Source organism: Atheta coriaria, unplaced genomic scaffold, assembly GCF_025399875.1.
Source record: "Atheta coriaria isolate IRGN ID8LTWV9N9 unplaced genomic scaffold, Caltech_Dcor_3.1 hic_scaffold_5_pilon, whole genome shotgun sequence".
Classification (NCBI taxonomy): domain Eukaryota; kingdom Metazoa; phylum Arthropoda; class Insecta; order Coleoptera; family Staphylinidae; genus Dalotia; species Dalotia coriaria.
In genome coordinates this window covers 176,172-197,066 of record NW_027045447.1, presented here as the reverse complement: position 1 = coordinate 197,066, position 20,895 = coordinate 176,172, and the positions used below count along the sequence as shown (strand labels likewise).

Sequence of the window (20,895 nt, the reverse complement as noted above, 5' to 3'; positions counted from 1 at the left end):
GTGATTAGTTGGTTACCAAACCGATAGATGGCGCTACAGTGCAGATTTCGACTAAAAATTCATGTTTTCGGGTTTTATCTTTATTTTACTTTATTTTACTTGAGAATAACACGTGGTGTTCAATATAAAATCAATAAAAATGCGTGTTAAATTAATTTTAATACTTTTTATCACATTTTTAACCATGGTGATTGCAAATAAACGAAGTGTGACTAATGAACACGATAATTTTATCGGTAACGATGACAAAATCACAAATTGCTCCTGTGTGCCGTATTATCAATGCTCCGAAGAGTCCGGAAGGGTGATTACTGATGGTGACGGACTGCTAGATCTAAGGTACATAAATTTTTAAACAAAAATAGCGTAGATATTGATTTATTGTTATTAATAGAGGTTTAGAAGATAACGCATGCACTGGATATTTTGATGTCTGCTGTAATCTGACAGTGATACCAAATGTAAGACCAATACACACTTCAGGGACCTCAATGGCCTTGGTTGATAACACTGATAAAGGGTGTGGGTATCTTAAGCAAATGCTGGTACCATGGTCCGGTATGCTTTTGGTACAAGCGAAAAAATGGGAGTATAAATGCGGTGTGTCGATTATAAACCCTCGGGTGGCTGTCACAGCAGCACATTGTTTATTACTGACCAAACCACTGGTCATCCAGAGCAATTCAAGGTTAAAGTCGCTGATTACCTCACGCAGGTCACCAAAATCATCCCGCATAATCATTATAACACAGGCACGCTACAAAATGACATAGCGTTGTTGTTTTTGGAAGATGAATTGATAAAAGTTGGGACTATTTGTATCCCACCTCCAGGGTCATTGCTCCTGGATAGACAATGCACTGTTAGTACCTGGAAGAAAAATGGTAAACTTAGAATCATTGAGATTCCTTTGGTCCCACATCAAAAGTGTGAGAAGATGTTGAGGAAAACACGCCTGGGGAAATATTTCCAGCTGCATTTGAGTTTCCTCTGTGCGGGTGGTAATAGTTTCCAGGATGCTTGTGATGGAGATGGTGGATCACCATTGATATGTCCAGTGCCTGGTCAACCTGGGCGATATCATCAGGTAGGGATTGTTTCTTGGGGTATTGGGTGTGGGGAACGGGATACGCCGGGTGTTTATGTTAATGTTGCAACATTTCGTAATTGGATTGATGAGGTTATACAGACAGAACTGAAGAAACAAAATGGTGGAGCTAAGGATGGTATAAATACTTACAGATACAAATAGATGACAAGAAAGTTGATTTTTAACGTGTAAGACAGACCAAGATTAAGATTATACTTTAGTTTGAATATATTTTTATACATACAGCCAATCAATCAATGTTTGTTTCCGCCATGTTATATTCCAGTCTTTTTAACAAAATAACTTCCAATTCTTGAGCTTCGTATGCATTTTGTTGCAATCAATGTCCATTTGTTACGTATTTGTAATAGTTTTACATTATCACAGAACGTTGATAACATTTACGTGACACTAACCAAATTTATGAGCTACAATCAACAAATCAACACGAAACTAGTCTTTTCGTTTGTTTGATTTGATTCCTCTGGTATTCAACATGTTACTGACACTGACATTAAGATTACAAGTACAATTAAGATGTCGGAAGTGTGTAATCTTCTCTGAAAGACTTAAATCATTTAATTTTAAGTTATGGTTGCATAACTAAAGTGTACCATGATTGCGTAACTTTTTCTTTCGTTTGTGAAGGTTGTACGCCGTTGGAATATGTTCAAAATCGTGTCTTGCGTTAAACAATCATGACATGAATATAAACAATTTAATTAACATGTCAGAAGAGCGCTCAGCGAATGTTTTAAACATTTTCATGGGAGTTAACCTAATTTTACGGCAAGTTTGAGCAAATTCGGGTTGCCTATATATTAGAATTAAGTCAGGTTAAATTCCAAGGTGTATTTACAAAAGATGACTTAAATGTTAGAATTGGGTGTATAGGTCCTTTGTAAACAGGTTTTCTTGCGTTAGTTATACTCTCGTGATATGTGCGGAGAATGACGGATTGGAAAGTTTAGAATTTGTCGGCAGGTTTCAAGAGAAGCATGATAAATGCTGATAATTAATTGCAATATCAACCAAAAACACCACGGCCTGTTTCTGAGGACATTTTAGATTCATTTTTGTGTTGAAAAGTTTTAAATGTGTGCTCCCCATTAAATTATTAATGTTTTTACATAATACAGGATTATTTACAATTATTTTGGATGTGTGGATGAGAAATAAACCAACAGAAACTCAGATAAATATTATAAATAATATGAACGTAAATTAACAAATAAACAATATTAATTTTACAAAGAAAACAAAATGATGCCACCCTAAACTGTTGCTAATTACAAAATGTACAATGGAAGATAACAGCGTAACAAATTTACAATCTAAACGATAATAAACATAATAATCGTTCTGAAAATTTGATAATTTCTCTCTTAAATTGACTGGGTCGCACTGCACACCTAACTAAATAGCATTTTCTTGCCCCCCAAATTGCGATCATTTGTTAGACTTGTACTTAGCGTAGATATTTTACATCTCTTTACATTCAAATGTGTATGTGTAGCCATTGTTTCATAAATTTGTAATAGCCGAAAAACAGTTACATCACAGGCATTTCAAATGTGTCACAATTTCAAGTTGAAACGAAATCCATGGCAAATTGCAAATTTTCAATCAGTACATTTATCCTATTCTGATTAGATATTACGAAATATATTAAATTCTTCACTTAACTAAACATTTCTTATCAACTTATCAAGGTTACCGTTGATATTTATACAAATCCAATAATTAACATGTATAAATATTCTTATATACACTACGCAAACACTTTTCCACCCATCTCATCATCTGCATCGTCGCATATTGTTAGTACATATAAAAACAAATCTAATATCTTTGGAATTATCTCGAAATCATTTGTTAAAACATCATCTTTTAATATTCACCGTTCAGATGTCTGTAATACTGCGCATATTGCTTCATCGTTTACCGAAATATTCACTCTGATCATATTGGAATGTACATTTAAGTGGAACTTTTGCGCTCGGCGGTTTTCTTGTGTGTGACAAACGGCGCGCGCATGATAACATCGACGCTCTGCCTGCGCGAGCTGCGGCTTCGTCCGTTCTCAACCTTCTTGTTATCAGCGGGGCGCGTGCCCGCCAAGGTGCTGTAGCCTGAAGCGACGTTAGTGCGCAGAAGCGCCTTGCTGATGTTGTGCTTGATCGTGCTGGAGATCGACGTGGAGAGTTTAGTCAACGAGGTAAGCGAGCCGCGCCGGTGTTGTTGCAAGTGATGGTGATTGTGATCGGAATGCAAGTGCCGGGGTCAGTCCAGTAACTCCACGTAGTTTTCGGGGACCAATCCTGTTTTACCGTTGAGTGTGCCTTCCAACCATCCGGGTTCTTTAGACGTTTTCACTGAGAATTAAAAAAACAATGAAAAATAGTATAATTGACTTTAACATGGAAATAACATACCGTTTGTTATTATTTGGTTCGGTTCGAATGATAATTCACCGTCGTGTTCGCCCAAACAAGCGTAGAGCGTCCGCACGCGTCTAGAAAACAAAACAAGATAAGGTCAGTGAAGTATTTTATCTTTTTATCATGCGGAATAATGTAAAACTAAACTACAAGTTGTTAAATATGTTAAAACTGAATATTTGAAAAGTTAGTCGTTAGTTTTCTTACCGTACGCCGCCAGTAAACTTGCTGGGGCTGGTGCTATCGCCGCCCCCGCCCGTTATAGAGTTAGTCCGTCCTTTGTGCACGCTTGCATATAAAGCTTCATTATTAACCCTTTGTGTTAAAAGATTTACACACACAATTAGTTTAAAGTTACAAGAAAACAAAAGAAACATGCACAACATGTAATAATCTGCATTCAATCGAAATATTTTCAAATACTTACACGGCACCCTGTGAATTGTAACTTTTGGGCACTTGTAATGCAATTGACAGCCGTGTTCGCTTCTGTGGCGCTGTCGGCGGCCCAACCGGAAGTAATAGTCCGCCGCCATCCCTTGAATTTGAACTAACTGACTCACTACTACTTTCTGTACTGTTGTCCAACATGTCATACGGTGTGCGATAGTGATTCAACGGGCTTCCATGACCGCTGTGGTGGTTGGTGCTCGTCGTTTGCAGTGAAATACTTTGTAAATCAGGCAAGTTACTTTCCGACAGCGATGTGCTGTTGTTGTACTTATTATTGTGCGCTAAAAATTTACTCTGCGGCCCAGCGATAATCGATCCTAAAGATTGCATTGTCGAACCATTCGATGAGATCGGCTGAGAAAGATATTCACTTTTACTCATTGAATGTATACTGTTGTTGGACATTGGCGGTGATTCATGTACATTATACATGCTTGATGAAAGATTTGTTGATGTGGGATCACAATACGTGCGTACAGTCTGTAAAGAAACAAAAAACGCTCAAAACTTTTAATTTTTTTATTTTTTAGTGATATTTACCAATTGTTCACGACTTTGCTGCGGATAATGTTGACCAGACTTCATCAAATTATTATAATCATAAAACATTGTGTTTTGATAATCGTTTACTTTCTTATTCTGTTGCACATGCAACTGTTTCGACGGGCTAATCTGCGTGTCATCTTTCGCTGGTTCCGTGGTGAAGATCGTCCGGTGATTATCGATTAATATCTCCACGACAATGTTGTAAAACTTAAGATCTACTATAGCTGCGACGGTTTCTTCTTCCGGTCGTAGTAAAGTGGGCCCGAAACACACGCCCAAGTTGCTCGTCGTCATTAAATTCTTATCACATTTAGCTGCAACACTAAACACAAAGTTTAATAAAACACAATGTTTACATACGCACAGAAACATACTTAGATAAATGCTTTATCAGCATGTTCAACAGCTCAAAGTTATTCTTCGGTATGCGATAGATCAATTTATGGACTTCTTTGACCCGTGTTGGTTTGTAGTCGTTTTTTACTGCTTTGATAAACTTATTGTGATGCGTGTGCGTCATCAGCGGTTCAGGTAGATTGCGCAGGTAACTCTTCAGCGCACTGGTGATCGTTTTTGTCTCCCATTCCTGCACATCATCCAGATTCACTTTATCGGCTTTCCTTCGATCCAAACCCATCGTGAGGAGTTTGGTAACTTTGCTTGTCACGCCGACAACCCGATATAATCCTTGCTCTTCCAATCCGCGGTTTTCTAAGGCATCAATGCATCTTTTCACGAATTGCATACCGTTATCATCCAGAGTGTATTGTACTTCATTTGTTTGTCGAATTTGTGGTGTCAGATAAGTCTAGGAATTAAAAATATTGTTATTTTATAATAAATATGAATTATTTGAATATTTACGGGTTCTTTTCCGTCCATAATGTCCAACCATGCCTTTCTATCTTGCTCACTCAGCGCTTGAAACGTTTGAATCACGCCCGGCTTCGAATTCACTTCCAGATCAAAACAGAAGCGCTTCTCAATTGAGTCGGAAGGTCGTCGGGTGCATGCAGACAAAGTCATCTCTTCCGGTTGACCGGGTGACTTGCTCGTCATCTGATTGTAGGGCACAATTGTAAAGAGTTTCGTATTCTTGTCGTACGTGCAAAAGTGTTTCGTCCACGTCTGCCCGAACGCCTCTGCAATAGCCAATTTTCCTTGAAAACAAATTTCATATTCATGCATACAACTCAACTACGCATTAATCTAGGTGGGTGGAAAAACGCTGACACTTTATAAAAGTGTACAAAAAAGCATAATTTCAAGTGTGCTTACTCTTCTCAAGCAGGAACAAGTATCCTTCCTTGCGTCCCTTGAGCGTCTTGATATTATCCTGCTGTTTTTGTATATCTGCCATGCGTTCGTGCAGTTTATCCTTGTAATCCAAAAAGTTATCTCGCGTCTTTTGTATTCGCAACTGCAAATCACCTTTGTACGGATTAAAATCTTTGGCAACTTCGTATCCCTGAAATTAATCACAATATATTAACAAAATGGACGCTTATAAGAAATTTGCAATTTGTTTTTACCTGGTGATAAAACGTTAACCATCCAATCATGAAGCCCAGCAGGGTTTCGACGAACTCGAACTTTTTGCGCTCGTGCACTTCCTGAATTAAGCACACGTACTGCATGCTCGCGTCGCAAAAGTGCCGCTTCTCCATGCCGACCGTGGCGTCGGCCTGATTAAAACAAACAACATTATACTTCCAATCAGTCTCCTGGGTCACCCACGCAGGTGTGTTTATTTTGATTAATTAACACTACCGCCACACAGTCAAACACCGCGTATATAGACAACACAATCGTTGAATTTAATAATTACAGTTGATATATTGCTCGTTTTTGTATATTTTGATTTGATTCGCGTTTTGTTTTGATCGTCGAATGTGGGTAAAAGTCGCGGACAAGTGAAGAGTGAGTCGCAATTGTGTGTAGCGCGCACGCGTGAACATTTTGCCGCCTCCGCTGCGTGCGTGCATGCCGTCGACATATAAATCAATAAACGTTTTTCGTCGAAACGCTCGAAACGCCTACGCAATGAAACTAGAAACTTTTTCGCGCGTAGTGTTACAAACTCTGCAAAGGAAAAAAGTTTACCTCTTGTAATGCGCCTTCATTTTGTTTCTTGTTTGTTAAATTCAAGTATCTCTCTTGTGATTGACAGAATTTCACGGTTTGTTTGTCGAATTTCTTCTTATCCGTGCGCACTTTGACAATGTGGTCCTTCCGGAAGTTTTCCAGTGGTGCCAACACCTGTTTGTCCGCATTTTCCAACTAAAATCCCCAACAAAAGCAAATAATTACATAATTATAGTGTAATCAAAGCATATTTAAATAATAACCAAAATTACACCGTCATTAAAGTGTAATTAGCTAATTCTGAACCAGGAAGTTAATGTGTATTTACCATTCGGTCTCTTTCATCTTCGATGTTGTTAATCAAAGCTCCAAATTCGTGTAGAGATTTGCAAATGACCAGCTCGTCATCGGTTTGCGTCCCGCCGATGCATTCGAAAGTGAAACTCTTGAGACTTTTCGCGAACGTTCGCTGACACGTGCTTAATTCTGCAAAGTGAATGTTTAGAAAATAATTAGTTCAATTATAACACGTACATAAAAATCTATAATAATGACTCATTCCACATGCTCAGAAACAAAGCAGTAATAAACGAATGTTTAGTTTTTGATTTTTGCATATTATGCGCAATTTTGCGATGCAAACGAGTTGTGGCACGTGTCAGCACGTGTTATCGTAATGTGCAGAACGTGCGCAGTCGGTGGCTGATGATAAAGTTTACATTATATGCATGATATGCGTCTGCGTGGTGAAAAACCACTCGTAAAGTAGTTTATCGTCGGGGTGGAACGACACCAACCCCTCAGTTTGACATTACACGTGCTACTTGAGCGCCGAACTTCCCTCGTCACACTTGTTATTATCTAGTAATAACCACTATGTTGATATTGAAGTTTGAATTATGTACAAACAGAGTCGAATTACGGAATATTTAAACTTCAAAACATAAAATAGAAAAATTTAAGATAGGCAACCGAAATTACGTAGATGTAATATTGTACACGGTATTTTTATTTAGGTTAGGAATAGTTTTCTATATTATTTTGCAGCTAAATACGGCACTGTATTGCAGGTCCAAGTTCGGTGAACATGAAAATTGCATCGCAAGTTTGCAAATATTACACACTTCAAAGCGTGTAGCGAAATTGCTTTCAGAGTTTAGATTAGCGCATCAGCACGTGTAGTTCATTAAAGTTTGATCAACTTGTTAGGAAAAAATATACCTATAAAGCAATAGATAGAAAATGATTAAAGTGGACAGGAAGGTAGAATGAAGAATTATTACGGCATATTTGATAGATTCATTCATTTTCCACGGATGAATGAACAGGAAGTACACTAGGGGGATGATACGAGTACACAGCATCTTCCTTGTATTATTGTATTGCGGGAAGTAAGCAAGGGATAAAATAAGAAAAGTTATCATAATAAATCATATGACGCACTATTCGTGATCAAATTTATTTCCTTGAGACATGATAAAACGTAATTTTTAAATAATATCCCAGACGTCGTGTTAAAAATAGAAGACAATTGCGAGTTGACACACGATTTAAACACGCGACTCGCCTGAATGAATGATAATAATAGCCATAATGTCAGCGACAGGCGTCAGAAACGTACTTAGTTTAAATCTGCCGCCATCAGAGATCAAAAGTCGTCTGCCGCAGGAGAAAAAAAACTCGTGAATGAACGACTGGAAATACCAGTAAACAGTATGCTACCCCCGGCGGCTGGCAAGGCACGATACTATTATCGATTTTCTGCTCACCGCGGCCGCGGCTGACAGTGTGGGTGTGAATGGTGGTGCACATTGCACAAGTTTTCCATTCGCTGCACGTGCTGCGTCTCTGTGTGGGTGTGGAAGTGTGGTGGATTGTGTAGATTACATTACGGCGCACGAGCAGGAGGGTTGTTTCTGGCGGCGGCGGGTTCAACGACCCGCACAGCACGCCGGCTGATAGCAAGGGATACTGCGGTGATAGTAATCCGCTCCCGCACCGCCCCTTATATTATACGATGAGTTTTTAGGCGAAAAATACAAAAATGTTGAGTATTTTGATTTGTAATTGGAGAAAATAGTTTTTCCGGGGTAATTCATCAAGAAGGGGTAGTTTTCTTATCAAGAATCAAGTGATTTGTCAATTTGACAAAAGTTCCAACCCCTTATATGTAAATTTATATCCTAAGAAGGATTTATATTGAAATATTGCTTGTGAAGAATGAAATCCTGACAAATATGGGTATAATTTGAGGTTAGGAGTAGCGAGATGTTAGGCAACCAGTAAAACTATGATGTTTCTTTTATTTTGCCCGTTTTTTGATTGATTGAATGTTAAAAAAGACAAAAATGTTCATTATTTTAATTTACAACGCGAAAAATAGCATTTTCCGGGATAATTCATCAAAAAACAAGTTTCTTTTCTATAATCATCCCAAGAAGGATTTATACAAGAAATATTAGTTATATTAGCCTTTAATTTGCTATAATTTGAGGTTATGTGATTGTAGATGTTATGCAACCAGTAAAACTGTAATTTCCTCCGTTTTTCTTTTATTTTTCGTGTTTTGATCGAGTGTTAAATGGAATGGAAACAAAATGCGCAGTCGACTCGCCTTTATTTACTTTATTCAGCATTACTTTGTGCATTTGAAAGCAATCCACATAACATTACCTAGCCAAGTCACCAGCACAAACAGACGCGCTTGCACCCATTCGATAACAGTGCCATTGTGATTAACAACAATCGAATACGCCTTGATTTTATCCGCTTACAAGGTCGCCAGGCGTCGATTAACAGCGATTACGTGCAAAATGTGATCGGGCGATTGAATTCAAACGAAATAAATATTCACTTTTCTTTTTTTTTCGCGTTGTTTCGTGTGCTTCTATTTTCGATGAAAGTATTTCCGATTTAACGATCGATTTTATGCGCGTTCCGCACGTCATCCGGCATTATTTTCGGCGTGACGCGATGCTTTACAGCGCAATAAAGATCATTTGATTTTTCATTGCGCGCTTTCAAGTGCCGTGTGCGATTCGTCAAGCTAGTAAAACAAAACCAACATTCAACATTCGACTTGTATCTTGAAATCCCAACCGCAACCGATTGAATATTAAATTTAGCGGCGAAAAAAAGTGCATTAGTTGTTTCACCGCAAGCAAAAATTACGCTCACACACACACAAGAAAAGTAGTGATTTTATTTTATTCATCAAGTTTTGAGAACATAAAAAACTGAGTGAAACTAACCAGACGTGTTTGTTTGAAGAGTAAAACGTGAAACGTGAACATCGATTCCATTAGCGAGTCAGATTAGAACATTTGACGCGATAATTGTGTTATTCATTTGTTAGCTACGGATGATTCATAGAAACACAACATTGGGAAGGTATAGTTGATTTAAAGAAGCAATGTACATTGTAGCTTTGTTTTAACATTACTATATTTGACGACAAACTCCGTATAACATCGAAATTGGGCAAAATTTATATTAATTTCCTTTTAATTTATCAACGTTAAAAATTTTAAGACATTTTTGGGAAGAAAATGAACAAAATATAATTTTGGAATGTAAATTGACTAGAAAAATTAAAAAAAAACACATTAAAAAGATAAAAGAAATTCAAATATAAAAAATTACATTGGCAGTTCTATGTTCGGTGTGTATACGGCAAGTCCAACATAGAGACCGCGTAAAATCTCAATATTTGGTTATCTTGATATTTTATTGTGACAAAATTGTGGATCGAGTGTGATTATAAATATATTTAAATATTGCGCAAAATAATAAAACAAATGAAAATGATAAAAAAAAGTTTAGAGAGCGTTAATTATTACAGCAAAAAATATAAACCATACATTAATGAAGAGTTTTTTTTATGATGTTAGAAAGTTTCGCTAAGAATAGCAACTTTAAAGAGTTTATTAACGTTGTTATGGCAACTGTAAACTAACAAAAACATTTTCGATGCTTTAAAGGTAAAGTTTTATAAATAAACGCGCCTTGTTTGGTGTTATCGAAATTGCAAAACATGTTTGTTGCACAATACACACTGATAACAAAAAGTAGACTCACCAAATTAAGCGATAAAACAACCAAGTGGAAATATTTCATATAGAAAATATTTAATACCAAGCCTAGGCATGTTTAAGTGTTGATAAAACATCAATCACTTAATCAATAATTGTGACTGATTGCAAATTTTGCAATCACTTCAAATTGAAACAAATAACGAGATAAATTACAGGTGAAAATAGACTAAAAGCAGTTGTAATTAGTAATTATCACAAACAATAAGACATTGTCACTCAAGACCACCTCGGAAGGTACAAGTTTCGAAGTAGTTCATATCACAATGTCCTCATAGTCATTCTTGTCGTTATACATTCCTCACCAAAAGCACAAACGACAAAAGGTGCCAACACAAATTCCTTCAGAAATTCTTCACTCATTTTCGATGCTAGACTTGAATTTGCTTTTGTGCAACTAAAAGAAGTGTGCCAGATGCGTGTCTTTCAGGCATTCAGCCACCCAGACACCCAGGTAAGAAGCGGAAGACGAAATTTAAAGATGTTTCCTTCTATTATCCGCCGCACACATCTGCGTGCGCATCAAATGCGCAGATTTACACGAAAAAAACATGAAAACATAAACAAAATTCACTTCGGCATAGGTAGTAGGTATTTTTAGAGCATTTTAAACATTTATTGTTTATTTATCTAATGAGGAAGTATGACATGGAACATGTGTGGTGCTGGCGATGAAATAAGAGCACTGGCGGTAGTTTTGCGTGCGTGACATATTCACCTGGTTTCGAAAGGCGAAACGCGCACACCATGTGATATAATATATAATATTATAACTGTTTTATACGTTTATTCGCTTTTTACAGAGAAAAATATAAATTTTCACTCAAAAAATCATTTTATTATGATTAAAACTAATTACGAACAAAAGCGGTTTGAAAATTTCTTGCTCCTGCTAATCTCATGCTTTAATCGTTGTAAAATTTCTACACGTGACAATCTTTCACTCTCCGTCATAATTTGTGAAAGCAAGCGCTACTGTTCTCCACCACCACCACGAGACACAAGAAAAACAAAAAATAAAAAAAAAACGTATCCAAACCGCAAAATGACAACGACGACGACCAATCTAACGGCACATTGACATTGAAATGTGAAATGTTTCGCTCTTGCGAGTACTCATACTCAGCACGCGCAAGTTTAATGCTTTTGTGTGTAATGTACTTCATACTTCAGACCGTACGAGCACTCATGCTACTCGGAATGAATGCGGAATTAATGTTTTGCTCGCGCTTTTTGGATCCAAAGGCGACAAACACACAAGAAGACAAGAAATGCATGATTTTACGCAACAAGTAACACGAGAAAACATTTGTTCTCAGCAAATTACATTTACTATCGCTGTTATCAATTAACTTTTACTAAAAGTTGGTTAATTTTGATAAAATTGCGTTTTATGGTCAAAAACATGACAAATAAAATAAATTACTCAACACAATCTATTTTAAACTCATTATAAATTTATAAAAATGAGTAATATTGTGTTTGCATTAATCACATGCAATTTTTCGCATTTTCTAGCGTGCGGCTTTCGAATCATTCAAGTTTTCTAGGTCATCACGTCAAATCGATTGCACTCATCATTATAAACGCTATTGGCGCATTAACGATCAAGTATTATGAGTGTCATGAACAAAAAAACCATAAAAAATTAATTATCACGATAAGATAAATCGCACACGATTAATTTCGCGAAAAACCCAACGAATATTAATAAATGAACCGCGTTGAGGCCACCAAACACACTGTATATAATTGGTAACTGCGATAATGCTAACAATGCCGTGACAATAATGTCAAATATAACCACAACAATCGAAACACATAAACAAGGACATTTCGTATGCAGGACGCAGAGTTTGACCGAGCGGGGAATGCGATCGCGAGGCGCACGAAAAAAATACGTAATTCGATTGTAATTATGTTATTATGCTATTATGCCGAGCTATAAACTGTCATTGTGTGCATAAAAACATGATTAGTAATCAAGCAACGCAAATAAAAGTTTGAAGAAATTAGTTTAGTACATATTAAGAGTGGAAAACAAAGCTTTACATTCTAGGTGGATAGAAAATCATGTTTGTAATATATGCTTGGAACAAAAAAGGTAATGAGTGACCGATTAGGCGAAACCGATGGACAACGACACACACATACGATATCAGTGTAAAAACGTATTTATGACGACACAAGCAACGCCCATGTAAAATAAAACCTTTAAAAACTATGATTCGCAGTGGGTTGACGAAATAAAAATACACTTTTGATTGATTATGGTCAAATTGGCGGCGAAATTAAATTAAATAAAACTTGTCATTGTTTCACCAGTGGAGGCGCATTAAAACTTATTGTTGTGTGCATGAATGCAGATAAGCTCGGCCTTTAAAAATCGTGCTCAATGTTCACCAGCCTAGATTATAGATTGACTTTATCAGTTTTTTTTATTTTCAACACTTTAAACACTTTGTATATTAAATAATGTGATTCAAATTTCTGCGCGACATGTCGTGAAATACGAGCCATCAAGGACGTTTTACGCTTAAAATCTTGTCGATTTCTTATCAAACTCACGTTTGGCGGCCTGCAGCAGCTCCTTGACTTCTTTAATCAACCGCTTGATTTGGCGATTCGTGTTGTCCAGCTCCTTCTCGTGTTTGTGGAGATTATTCCGAAACGTGGGGCTGTCGATGAGACACTCGGTGAATTCGAGCGGCGGTAATCCGACCCCCATCTTCTTTGGCGTCTTCGGCGACTACTTGACACACAATTAACTAGTGTTGCGGTAGCGAACGCACTTTTGCACACACTCGTCGAACTTTTTGATTTATCGCTGGGCGGCGCGCGACGCCGCCAACATGATCACACGCGCATTTGATTGCATTCTTACACTGGGTAAATGTAAATGTTTCACGAGTGACGACTAGGAGTTGATGATATTGAGATGTGGAGAGAAAGCGTTTTAATGTTGTGTGTTGGATGAATGTTTGCCGCTCGCCGACTTGTCGACGACTGACGGCCTGATGGGGGACGACTGCTGGCTGCCAGCGGTGGAATAGCGCTTTACGCCGGCAAGCGCTGGCGCGGCCCTTGCGTGTGCGTCTCCTTCGTCTTTTTCGTTCTTTTGCCCATTCTCATGCTGCTCTCGCCCGTTATAAACTCAAGATGGAATCGAATGAAACGGCGTGCGTGCACAACAAACGCCAGTGACGGATTAAACGAGATCTACACAAGAAAAACAAAATAATCGCTTTAAATATGTTTACTATTCAATTTACCTTGAATATAAATAATGTTTAACGAAAACTGACGCGTGTACATATCGCGTGATTAATTTAAAAACGCAAAACATGATTTAACAAAAATATTTAGACATGATCCCCACTATATTTCTTAGTCTACATCTTAGACTTAATGTTACGCATCTTTTACTGTTTTTTTTAACTACGCCTAGTTTTTTCCCATAATTATCGCACGTATACAATATACAAACCCTTTAATTATGAAAACGCGCTTAAGTCACATGCGCATTGAGTACTTACATTTTCGCATTCCGATGATACCCGATTGAGCGCGCGATTATTAAAGCTCTTCACACCCCGCGTTTTCGATTATACGCACGCAACACGCACGAGGCGGCAACCTGTAGGATGCACGATGCGCATTTGTTGATGACACGATTATGGGTATAAATGTCAAGGAAACGTAATTAACCAATCAGCTTCATTGAATTTTTTAGAAATGCACACAAATTTGAATGTGTATTATTCCCGTAAGCTTTTTCTGTGTAGTTATAAAGTACTATATCCATGTGATTTATATGATTTGTAACATGGTGCTCAACTGGTTGCCTATAGTAATAATACTCGAGCAATATTGAATTGTTCTCATAGTTCCACGTTTTCTGACGAAACTTGGTTAACTTTTTCATCGCACTGCGGTGAATGTATTCTCTAGGCTGTGTTACAAGCGCATATTATCCCCGTCTAACTGTCTTTCACATTTCGCTACGTTTCGTTTCCTTGATTTACCGTCGTCATCAACGATCCGGATCAGGCTTCGTGCACGTTGCACAGTAGCATTCATGAGTTGGTAACGTAAACTGCTCCTGTAAATCTAGTAGAATTTTTCGAGTAATTTGTGCTGAGTTAAGTTAATAAAAGATGTCATCAAAGGAAATAATCGAGAAACAGATTCAGGCACAGGGTGATCTCGTTCGTCAATTAAAAGCAGCCAAAGAAAGCAAAGAAAAGGTAACATATTGAAGATATTCCCACCATTCTTCTGCTTGCGCACGGAATCGAAATGTCGATCGTGCACGCAATATTCTCGCACGCCCGCCGTGCGTCGTCACGACCTGTGGTTCTTTCTAATTTGAGGCATTTGAGCACCACATTCACTTGCAAAAGCAAACCACAGGTCAGTGACAACTATACCACAAGTAAAGCTTTCATTTTCTTGCTTGTTAATATTGTGTAATTTTCCTTCAGATTGCTGAAGAAGTTGCCAAGTTGTTGCAACTCAAAGCCTCACTTAATGATGGCAATCAAACAGCACCTAGCAATCAAAAATTCGTGCTGAAAACTCCAAAAGGCACCAGAGATTATGCCTCTGAACAAATGACAATAAGAAACTCTGTGCTCGATAAAGTCATCAATGTTTTTAAGAAACATGGGGCTGTCACCATTGATACACCGATTTTTGAGCTGAAAGAAGTCCTCACAGGGAAATATGGAGAGGATTCAAAGCTTATTTATGATTTGAAGGATCAGGGTGGAGAGATATTGTCATTGCGATATGATTTGACAGTGCCTTTTGCAAGATTTCTAGCAATGAATAAAATATCCAACATTAAGCGTTATCATATTGCGAAAGTGTATCGCAGGGACAATCCTGCCATGTCCAGGGGTCGTTATCGTGAATTTTATCAATGCGTAAGTTTTTCTCTTTAAAATAATTAAACACCAATGAAAGACATTTTCTTTTTGGTGCAGGATTTTGATATAGCAGGTACATACGATGAAATGATACCGGACAGCGAATGCGTTCGTGTTGTCCACGAGATTTTAACATCGTTAAACATTGGAAAGTTTGTTATCAAACTGAATCATAGAAAATTATTGGATGGGATGTTTGAAGCATGTGGGGTACCCGCTGATAAATTCAGGTCGATTTGTTCGGCTGTTGATAAACTTGACAAGGTAAACAAGATGAAAGAAACATTTTCGGGTTTGTTTTTAATAATTTAAATTTAGAGTCCATGGGAGGAAGTTCGCAAGGAAATGATCGACGAAAAAGGCCTCACCGATGAAGTCGCTGATAAAATCGGCGAATATGTTCGTTTGAGTGGTAAAGGAGAACTTGTCGAGAAACTTCTTGCGGATTCAAATTTGATTAAGAGTAAATCCGCTGTTGAGGGTTTGGAGGCAATGAAACTTATTTTAAAGTATTGCCAGATTTACGGAACGCTTGATCAAGTTTCGTTTGACCTGAGTCTTGCTCGTGGTTTAGATTACTATACAGGAATCATCTACGAGGCTGTTTTATTAGGTGAAACAGGGTCGGGTGATGACGTCGCTGTGGGTTCCGTTGCTGGTGGCGGACGGTATGATACGCTCGTTGGCATGTTTGATCCGAAACACAAGCAGGTTCCTTGTGTGGGTGTGTCCATTGGTGTGGAGCGCATTTTTGCAGTATTGGAAGCGCAATTAGAGAAGAATAAAAGTAAAGTACGCACAACTGAGATTGAGGTTTACGTTGCTTCAGCACAAAAGAACTTATTCGAACAGCGGATGTTGCTGTGCAAGGAATTGTGGGATGCTGGGTTCAAAGTCGAACATTCCTACAAGAAAAATCCAAAGTTACTGGCGCAACTTCAGCACTGTGAAGATGAAAGTATACCTTTGGTGATTATCCTCGGAGAGAGCGAGTTGGAGAAAGGAGTGGTAAAATTAAGAAACGTCACGACTAGGGAAGAAGTAGAGGTTGTCAGGGGCGATTTACCACAGGAATTGAAGGCGCGCTTGAGTTTGGTTACAAATTGTTTAGCATAAGTTTGATCATAAAGCAATTAAAACTTATTTATTTCACACAACAGAAAAATCGTAATCTCTAGTGTTTTCCAGAGCGATTTTCCTGGCATTTGTTATAACTCTTTTACTTAATCTGTACGTGCACGGACGACTCAAACATCTTATACAAAATTTGTTTGCGATTTTATTACTTTGATCGCAAATGTTGCGCGAAATTTTTCCGGGCGACTTTAGCGAAACGAACATTTGTGATTTTTCATTTAGGTAAATATGTGATACTTTCTTACTCGCCTCGTATAACTTTTCTGTTTGTGCTATATATTTCACGCGTGTTATCATTTCATGCAATTTCGCGTCAACTTTCATTTGTTGCACATCCGCGAACGCTAACGCTATCAGCAAGTTCATCAAAACAACCGACATTGTAAACACAAACAGAATTACTATTACTTGTAAGAGAACTGCATTCTCTTCATAGCTAAGATTACTCACTTCGTATTCTCCGCTTAACATGACCATTGTTTTGAATAAAGATGTTGTATAATTACCGAAAAATTGATCGGAGTCAGGCGAAACGGAAATGGCGTGAAAAGCGTAAGCAAATGCAAGCGTCACAACGAAAAATATCATTAAAACTTTACAACAATGTTTTGTAACCTTTGAAACATATTAACGTACGAAGCAACCGTCGGCATAGAGTCTAATATCGACAAATACGCAAAAGCGCTTAAAAGAGCAGCGACAACTTTGAATTGTACTTTTTCTGTCATCAATAACAAAGCAACGACAATACACACAGCGATTTCTATATAGTTGTTTTGTTGCTTGAAGTAACTAGCACGCTGGTAACTAAATTGGAAACATTCGCGTAGGATTAAAACGCAGCACATTATGATAAGAAATGCTTTTGATAAATTGTTACCAAAACCAAGATGCAATCCCAATGATACACAATACAACATGTAAACAATGAAATTGATAAAAACGAATATTTCTACTTTGTGCCAGATGACATCGATGAGAGCATTGATCAATGGATGTAAAAGGAGTGATTGTTTATCCGGGTTATTACTGAGATGTAGAATTACCTCCAGTTCGCTGGCCCCCATTGTGTTTGATTGTGTAAACAATTGGTCGTTTTCATTGAAATTCAACTTTACGCCTGCGGTATCTTCCTCCACAATTGCATCCTCAATGCATGGAGTACTTTCTGCGCATGAATCAAGTTTACTTTGATTTCTGGTAGGAAATAAAGTTGCGTAATTAAAGGAAAGTCGAAGACGTTCTTCACACAAACGCTGATACCCGAATTGCACACATTGGTCAAAGTGTTTACCCAATACGTAGGTATCAATTTCAACTATGGCCATTTGTTGGTCAGAGTTACAATTAGCTAACGAGGCTTTATTTTTTAGTAGTAACAGCATAATGCCCCATCTGGTGTATTTTCCTGCGCAATGCAACGCTGTGTTGTAGTAGTCATCAGCCAAATTGACATCTACTTTATCACTTTCAATTATCAATTGATAGCACTCCATGAAACCAGATTCGTTTATACATCCGTCGGCGGTTCGGATCAATCGGAAAAGAATATCGGATGGCACCTCCATTTTCTCGAGGAGTAGTTTTAACATGTCGTAGTGGCGGTGGTTTTTTGCGATTATCAGCGGATGTGTTTCATTTTCTGAAGGTTGCAGCTGATTAGTTTCGATCATGTAATCAACAACATTCAACAAATTATGTTCAATTGCATAAGGTAAATATTCGTTGATATCCGATGAGTCATTGGTTTTGAAATAGTTGATGAAACCATTTTCGTCAAGATTACGAAGGTAATCCATCGGTGAATTGATTTGATTGATGGGACTAATTGACATCGGTGTACTACGTCTGTAGTCTGGCGATAAATGATTAGTATTATTTTCTTATATTGTTTAAATTGATAATATTTACCAACGTTTACGGGTATTGCATAAGACTTTCGAGATCTATACGATTCGGACTTTGGTGGAGTCGGAATTTTTTTAGGAGCTGTTTTTGGTCGAAACGTTTCAAGTACAGAATCATCAAGCAATTTCTTTTCCGTTGCCCAATCATATGCTGTTTTGTTAAGTTTGTCCTTGGCCTCTATGTCGACGCCATTCTTGAGTAATATCTCTATGCATTGTAGGAAGTTAGGACCGTAACTTGTTGATTCTTTGATTAATATATGAAGCGCTGTGTTTCTTTCTGCTTTGAGTTTTACTTGTTGCGGAAATTTTATAATAAGTGCTTCCAAAATGATTGGATTTTGACCTGTTAATTATGTGTGAGTTATTTTTTATAAATCAAAGCGTTTCTAAATTAACACTTACCCAATGCAGCAAAATGAATTAACGATTTGTATCCTCTCTGAGAATTTGGTTTCAATTTATTGGCATCCACTTTGGCTAGTAATGAGGCAATGGTACTGTGTATTAAATCTTCTGTAAATTGATGATAACAAATGGATTCTAACACAGTCAGTCCATTTTCAGTTTCTTGGTACAACAAATCATTGCAATTTTTTAGTAATTTTTTAATTGTTGCAATTTTGTTAGTTTTCACATAATATAATAGTTCTTCAGGGTCTATATTGCCCGCTTCGAAATATTTGAAAACCATTTTCTTTAAATTTGTTAGGAAATGAACGTGAACTTACTAAGGTTTGATTAAATTCACTTAAAACAACGTTTATATGAGTTGAAGCGCTTGTTATTCAAGTGATGTTATCTTATCACTTACGCTATCAATGAGTAAGGATGTAATAAAATATAGAACATATTATTATGCAATATGAGAGTGCTTTTAATTATCAGGTTAAAAGCAAAGAGGATGTCGGTAAAAGTGACTCCCATTCCGGACACCGTACGAAGGTAGCGGTAGATGTGACTCCTATTCAGGGCACCGTACGAAGGTGGCGGTAGAAGTGACTCGATTCAGGGCACCGTACGAGGGTAGCGGTAGTAGTGACTCCCATTCAGTCACATTTACCGTCACCTTTGTACGGTGCCTAGAATACTAGTACATTTACCGGCAACGTCGTATGGTGCCCTGCAGGCTGCCGAAAATAGTGACTCTTATTCAGGGCACCGTACGCACCTTTGCTAATTTTTTCTTATAAATTTTTTTCGATCCCTTATAAGTTCTTGATTTTAATATCTTATCTTTATTAGAATTTCTCATTGGTGAAGAATATTCAATCCGTACATCCCTATTGCTTTTAATTGAAACACAATAGTTTTACGAGAGGGTCAGTTATAGCGTTTACTTTGCTTATAACTATTGCTTTTAGTTTATCGCGTTTATCTGATGTGAATATTACGTTTTATTTTGATGCATATTAGAAATGTTTTGATATCAACTCAACCTAGTTATCGGGGTTTGTGCATAATCAACTTTTTTATCGCGTTGAACAACTACAATGCCTCGCACGCGCTGTGAATGTTTAAACATTTCAGTCTGCTCCTATCTGCACGTGGTGCGACACGTTTCTTTTATTCGTTTCAATTAAATTAACTGTACTACATTTTATCGATAACAATCGGCATCGGCATAGTGCTTTCCTGATGATGATTTGTGCTTGAAATGATTACAAAACTCGTGTCTTTATTTGTGCGTCGGGGATCCGTCGGCTATTGAATTATTTCGATGCTTAGAATCGGAATTGTCTTCGGTAGGATTTCACGGGAATATTGTGGGTTCAAATAGCGTTTGCAATGCAATTTCATTATCCGACGGAACGGACTTATTAAGTGTGCAGCCTAGTGCAAGTTTTAACACACGTGTTTGTTCTTCTGTTTCAGTACTTTCTTCGATTATCGGATACAATGGTAAGTTTATAAATAAAATTATATTATTAGTATATTTTTGTCTTTACCCGAAAAAACTTCAGCGTGACGTCTAGAGATGCGGAATTAAATTCTCCGTCGGGTGGTATTTAATTGTGGCAGGAATTCGACCTGCAACCCGCAAAAATTTGCATATAAGTGTAATTTTCCAACCCTTTTCGTGAAATATTTGAGTTTTTTTGGATTTGCACGCGATCTAGGCGGCGCAGTAATTTCAGCGGAGCATCTACAGATGCGGAATTAAATTCTCCGTCGCGTGGTATTAAATTGTTGCAGGAATTCGACCTGCAACCC

At 37.6% G+C, this 20,895-nt stretch overlaps 4 protein-coding genes across 8 annotated transcripts; 2 read left to right on the top strand and 2 right to left on the bottom strand.

Moving 5' to 3' along the window:
- The first annotated feature begins 108 nt into the window (after nt 1-108).
- LOC135791784 (phenoloxidase-activating factor 2-like) lies at nt 109-1,344 on the top strand. The gene is given in 3 exon segments (XM_065302323.1): nt 109-339; nt 395-710; nt 713-1,344. Coding segments are annotated over 3 exon segments (1,011 nt in total). The 5' UTR covers nt 109-184; the 3' UTR covers nt 1,253-1,344.
- A 937-nt stretch (nt 1,345-2,281) lies between these two features.
- Graf (GTPase regulator associated with FAK) lies at nt 2,282-14,383 on the bottom strand. 3 transcript variants are annotated; one of them, XM_065302320.1, is made up of 13 exons: nt 14,243-14,383; nt 13,275-13,925; nt 6,944-7,101; nt 6,634-6,810; nt 6,063-6,215; nt 5,809-5,998; nt 5,395-5,690; nt 4,905-5,338; nt 4,525-4,852; nt 3,959-4,464; nt 3,739-3,846; nt 3,526-3,605; nt 2,282-3,465 (listed from the first exon to the last, which is right to left on the bottom strand). In XM_065302320.1, exons 2-13 carry the CDS (start codon nt 13,432-13,434, stop codon nt 3,374-3,376), a joined length of 2,682 nt encoding a protein of 893 aa, XP_065158392.1. In that variant the 5' UTR covers nt 13,435-13,925; nt 14,243-14,383; the 3' UTR covers nt 2,282-3,373. The 3 variants fall into 3 exon arrangements, with proteins under 3 accessions (XP_065158392.1, XP_065158393.1, XP_065158394.1); XM_065302321.1 differs by having other exon boundaries at nt 5,395-5,672; XM_065302322.1 differs by lacking the exon at nt 3,739-3,846 and having other exon boundaries at nt 5,395-5,672.
- Nucleotides 14,384-14,581: 198 nt separating this feature from the next.
- HisRS (histidine--tRNA ligase) lies at nt 14,582-16,802 on the top strand. Of its 3 annotated transcripts, XM_065302234.1 has the most exons (5): nt 14,582-14,792; nt 14,854-14,953; nt 15,191-15,634; nt 15,695-15,901; nt 15,956-16,802. In XM_065302234.1, exons 2-5 carry the CDS (start codon nt 14,864-14,866, stop codon nt 16,751-16,753), a joined length of 1,539 nt encoding a protein of 512 aa, XP_065158306.1. In that variant the 5' UTR covers nt 14,582-14,792; nt 14,854-14,863; the 3' UTR covers nt 16,754-16,802. The 3 variants fall into 3 exon arrangements, with proteins under 3 accessions (XP_065158306.1, XP_065158305.1, XP_065158304.1); XM_065302233.1 differs by having other exon boundaries at nt 14,582-14,953; XM_065302232.1 differs by lacking the exons at nt 14,582-14,792; nt 14,854-14,953 and adding an exon at nt 14,960-15,119.
- A 411-nt stretch (nt 16,803-17,213) lies between these two features.
- LOC135791728 (transient receptor potential cation channel protein painless-like) lies at nt 17,214-19,413 on the bottom strand. The gene is made up of 3 exons (XM_065302231.1): nt 19,087-19,413; nt 18,686-19,027; nt 17,214-18,629 (listed from the first exon to the last, which is right to left on the bottom strand). Exons 1-3 carry the CDS (start codon nt 19,373-19,375, stop codon nt 17,362-17,364), a joined length of 1,899 nt encoding a protein of 632 aa, XP_065158303.1. The 5' UTR covers nt 19,376-19,413; the 3' UTR covers nt 17,214-17,361.
- Nucleotides 19,414-20,895: the final 1,482 nt, after the last annotated feature.

What these genes read in the sequence shown, in the direction of transcription:
- Graf (XM_065302320.1), bottom strand. Translation starts at nt 13,434, where the DNA reads ATGGGGGTCGGATTACCGCCGCTCGAATTCACCGAGTGTCTCATCGAC. An exon ending in GCTGCTGCAGGCCGCCAAAC is followed by an intron (nt 7,102 to 13,274) that starts GTGAGTTTGATA and finishes TTCACTTTGCAG; the next exon opens with AATTAAGCACGTGTCAGCGA. An exon ending in ATGAAGGCGCATTACAAGAG is followed by an intron (nt 6,216 to 6,633) that starts GTAAACTTTTTT and finishes TGTTTTAATCAG; the next exon opens with GCCGACGCCACGGTCGGCAT.
- HisRS (XM_065302232.1), top strand. Translation starts at nt 15,006, where the DNA reads ATGTCGATCGTGCACGCAATATTCTCGCACGCCCGCCGTGCGTCGTCA. An exon ending in ATCGTGAATTTTATCAATGC is followed by an intron (nt 15,635 to 15,694) that starts GTAAGTTTTTCT and finishes TTTTTGGTGCAG; the next exon opens with GATTTTGATATAGCAGGTAC. An exon ending in CTGTTGATAAACTTGACAAG is followed by an intron (nt 15,902 to 15,955) that starts GTAAACAAGATG and finishes ATTTAAATTTAG; the next exon opens with AGTCCATGGGAGGAAGTTCG.
- LOC135791728 (XM_065302231.1), bottom strand. Translation starts at nt 19,375, where the DNA reads ATGGTTTTCAAATATTTCGAAGCGGGCAATATAGACCCTGAAGAACTA. An exon ending in AATTCATTTTGCTGCATTGG is followed by an intron (nt 19,028 to 19,086) that starts GTAAGTGTTAAT and finishes CATAATTAACAG; the next exon opens with GTCAAAATCCAATCATTTTG. An exon ending in TGCAATACCCGTAAACGTTG is followed by an intron (nt 18,630 to 18,685) that starts GTAAATATTATC and finishes ATTTATCGCCAG; the next exon opens with ACTACAGACGTAGTACACCG.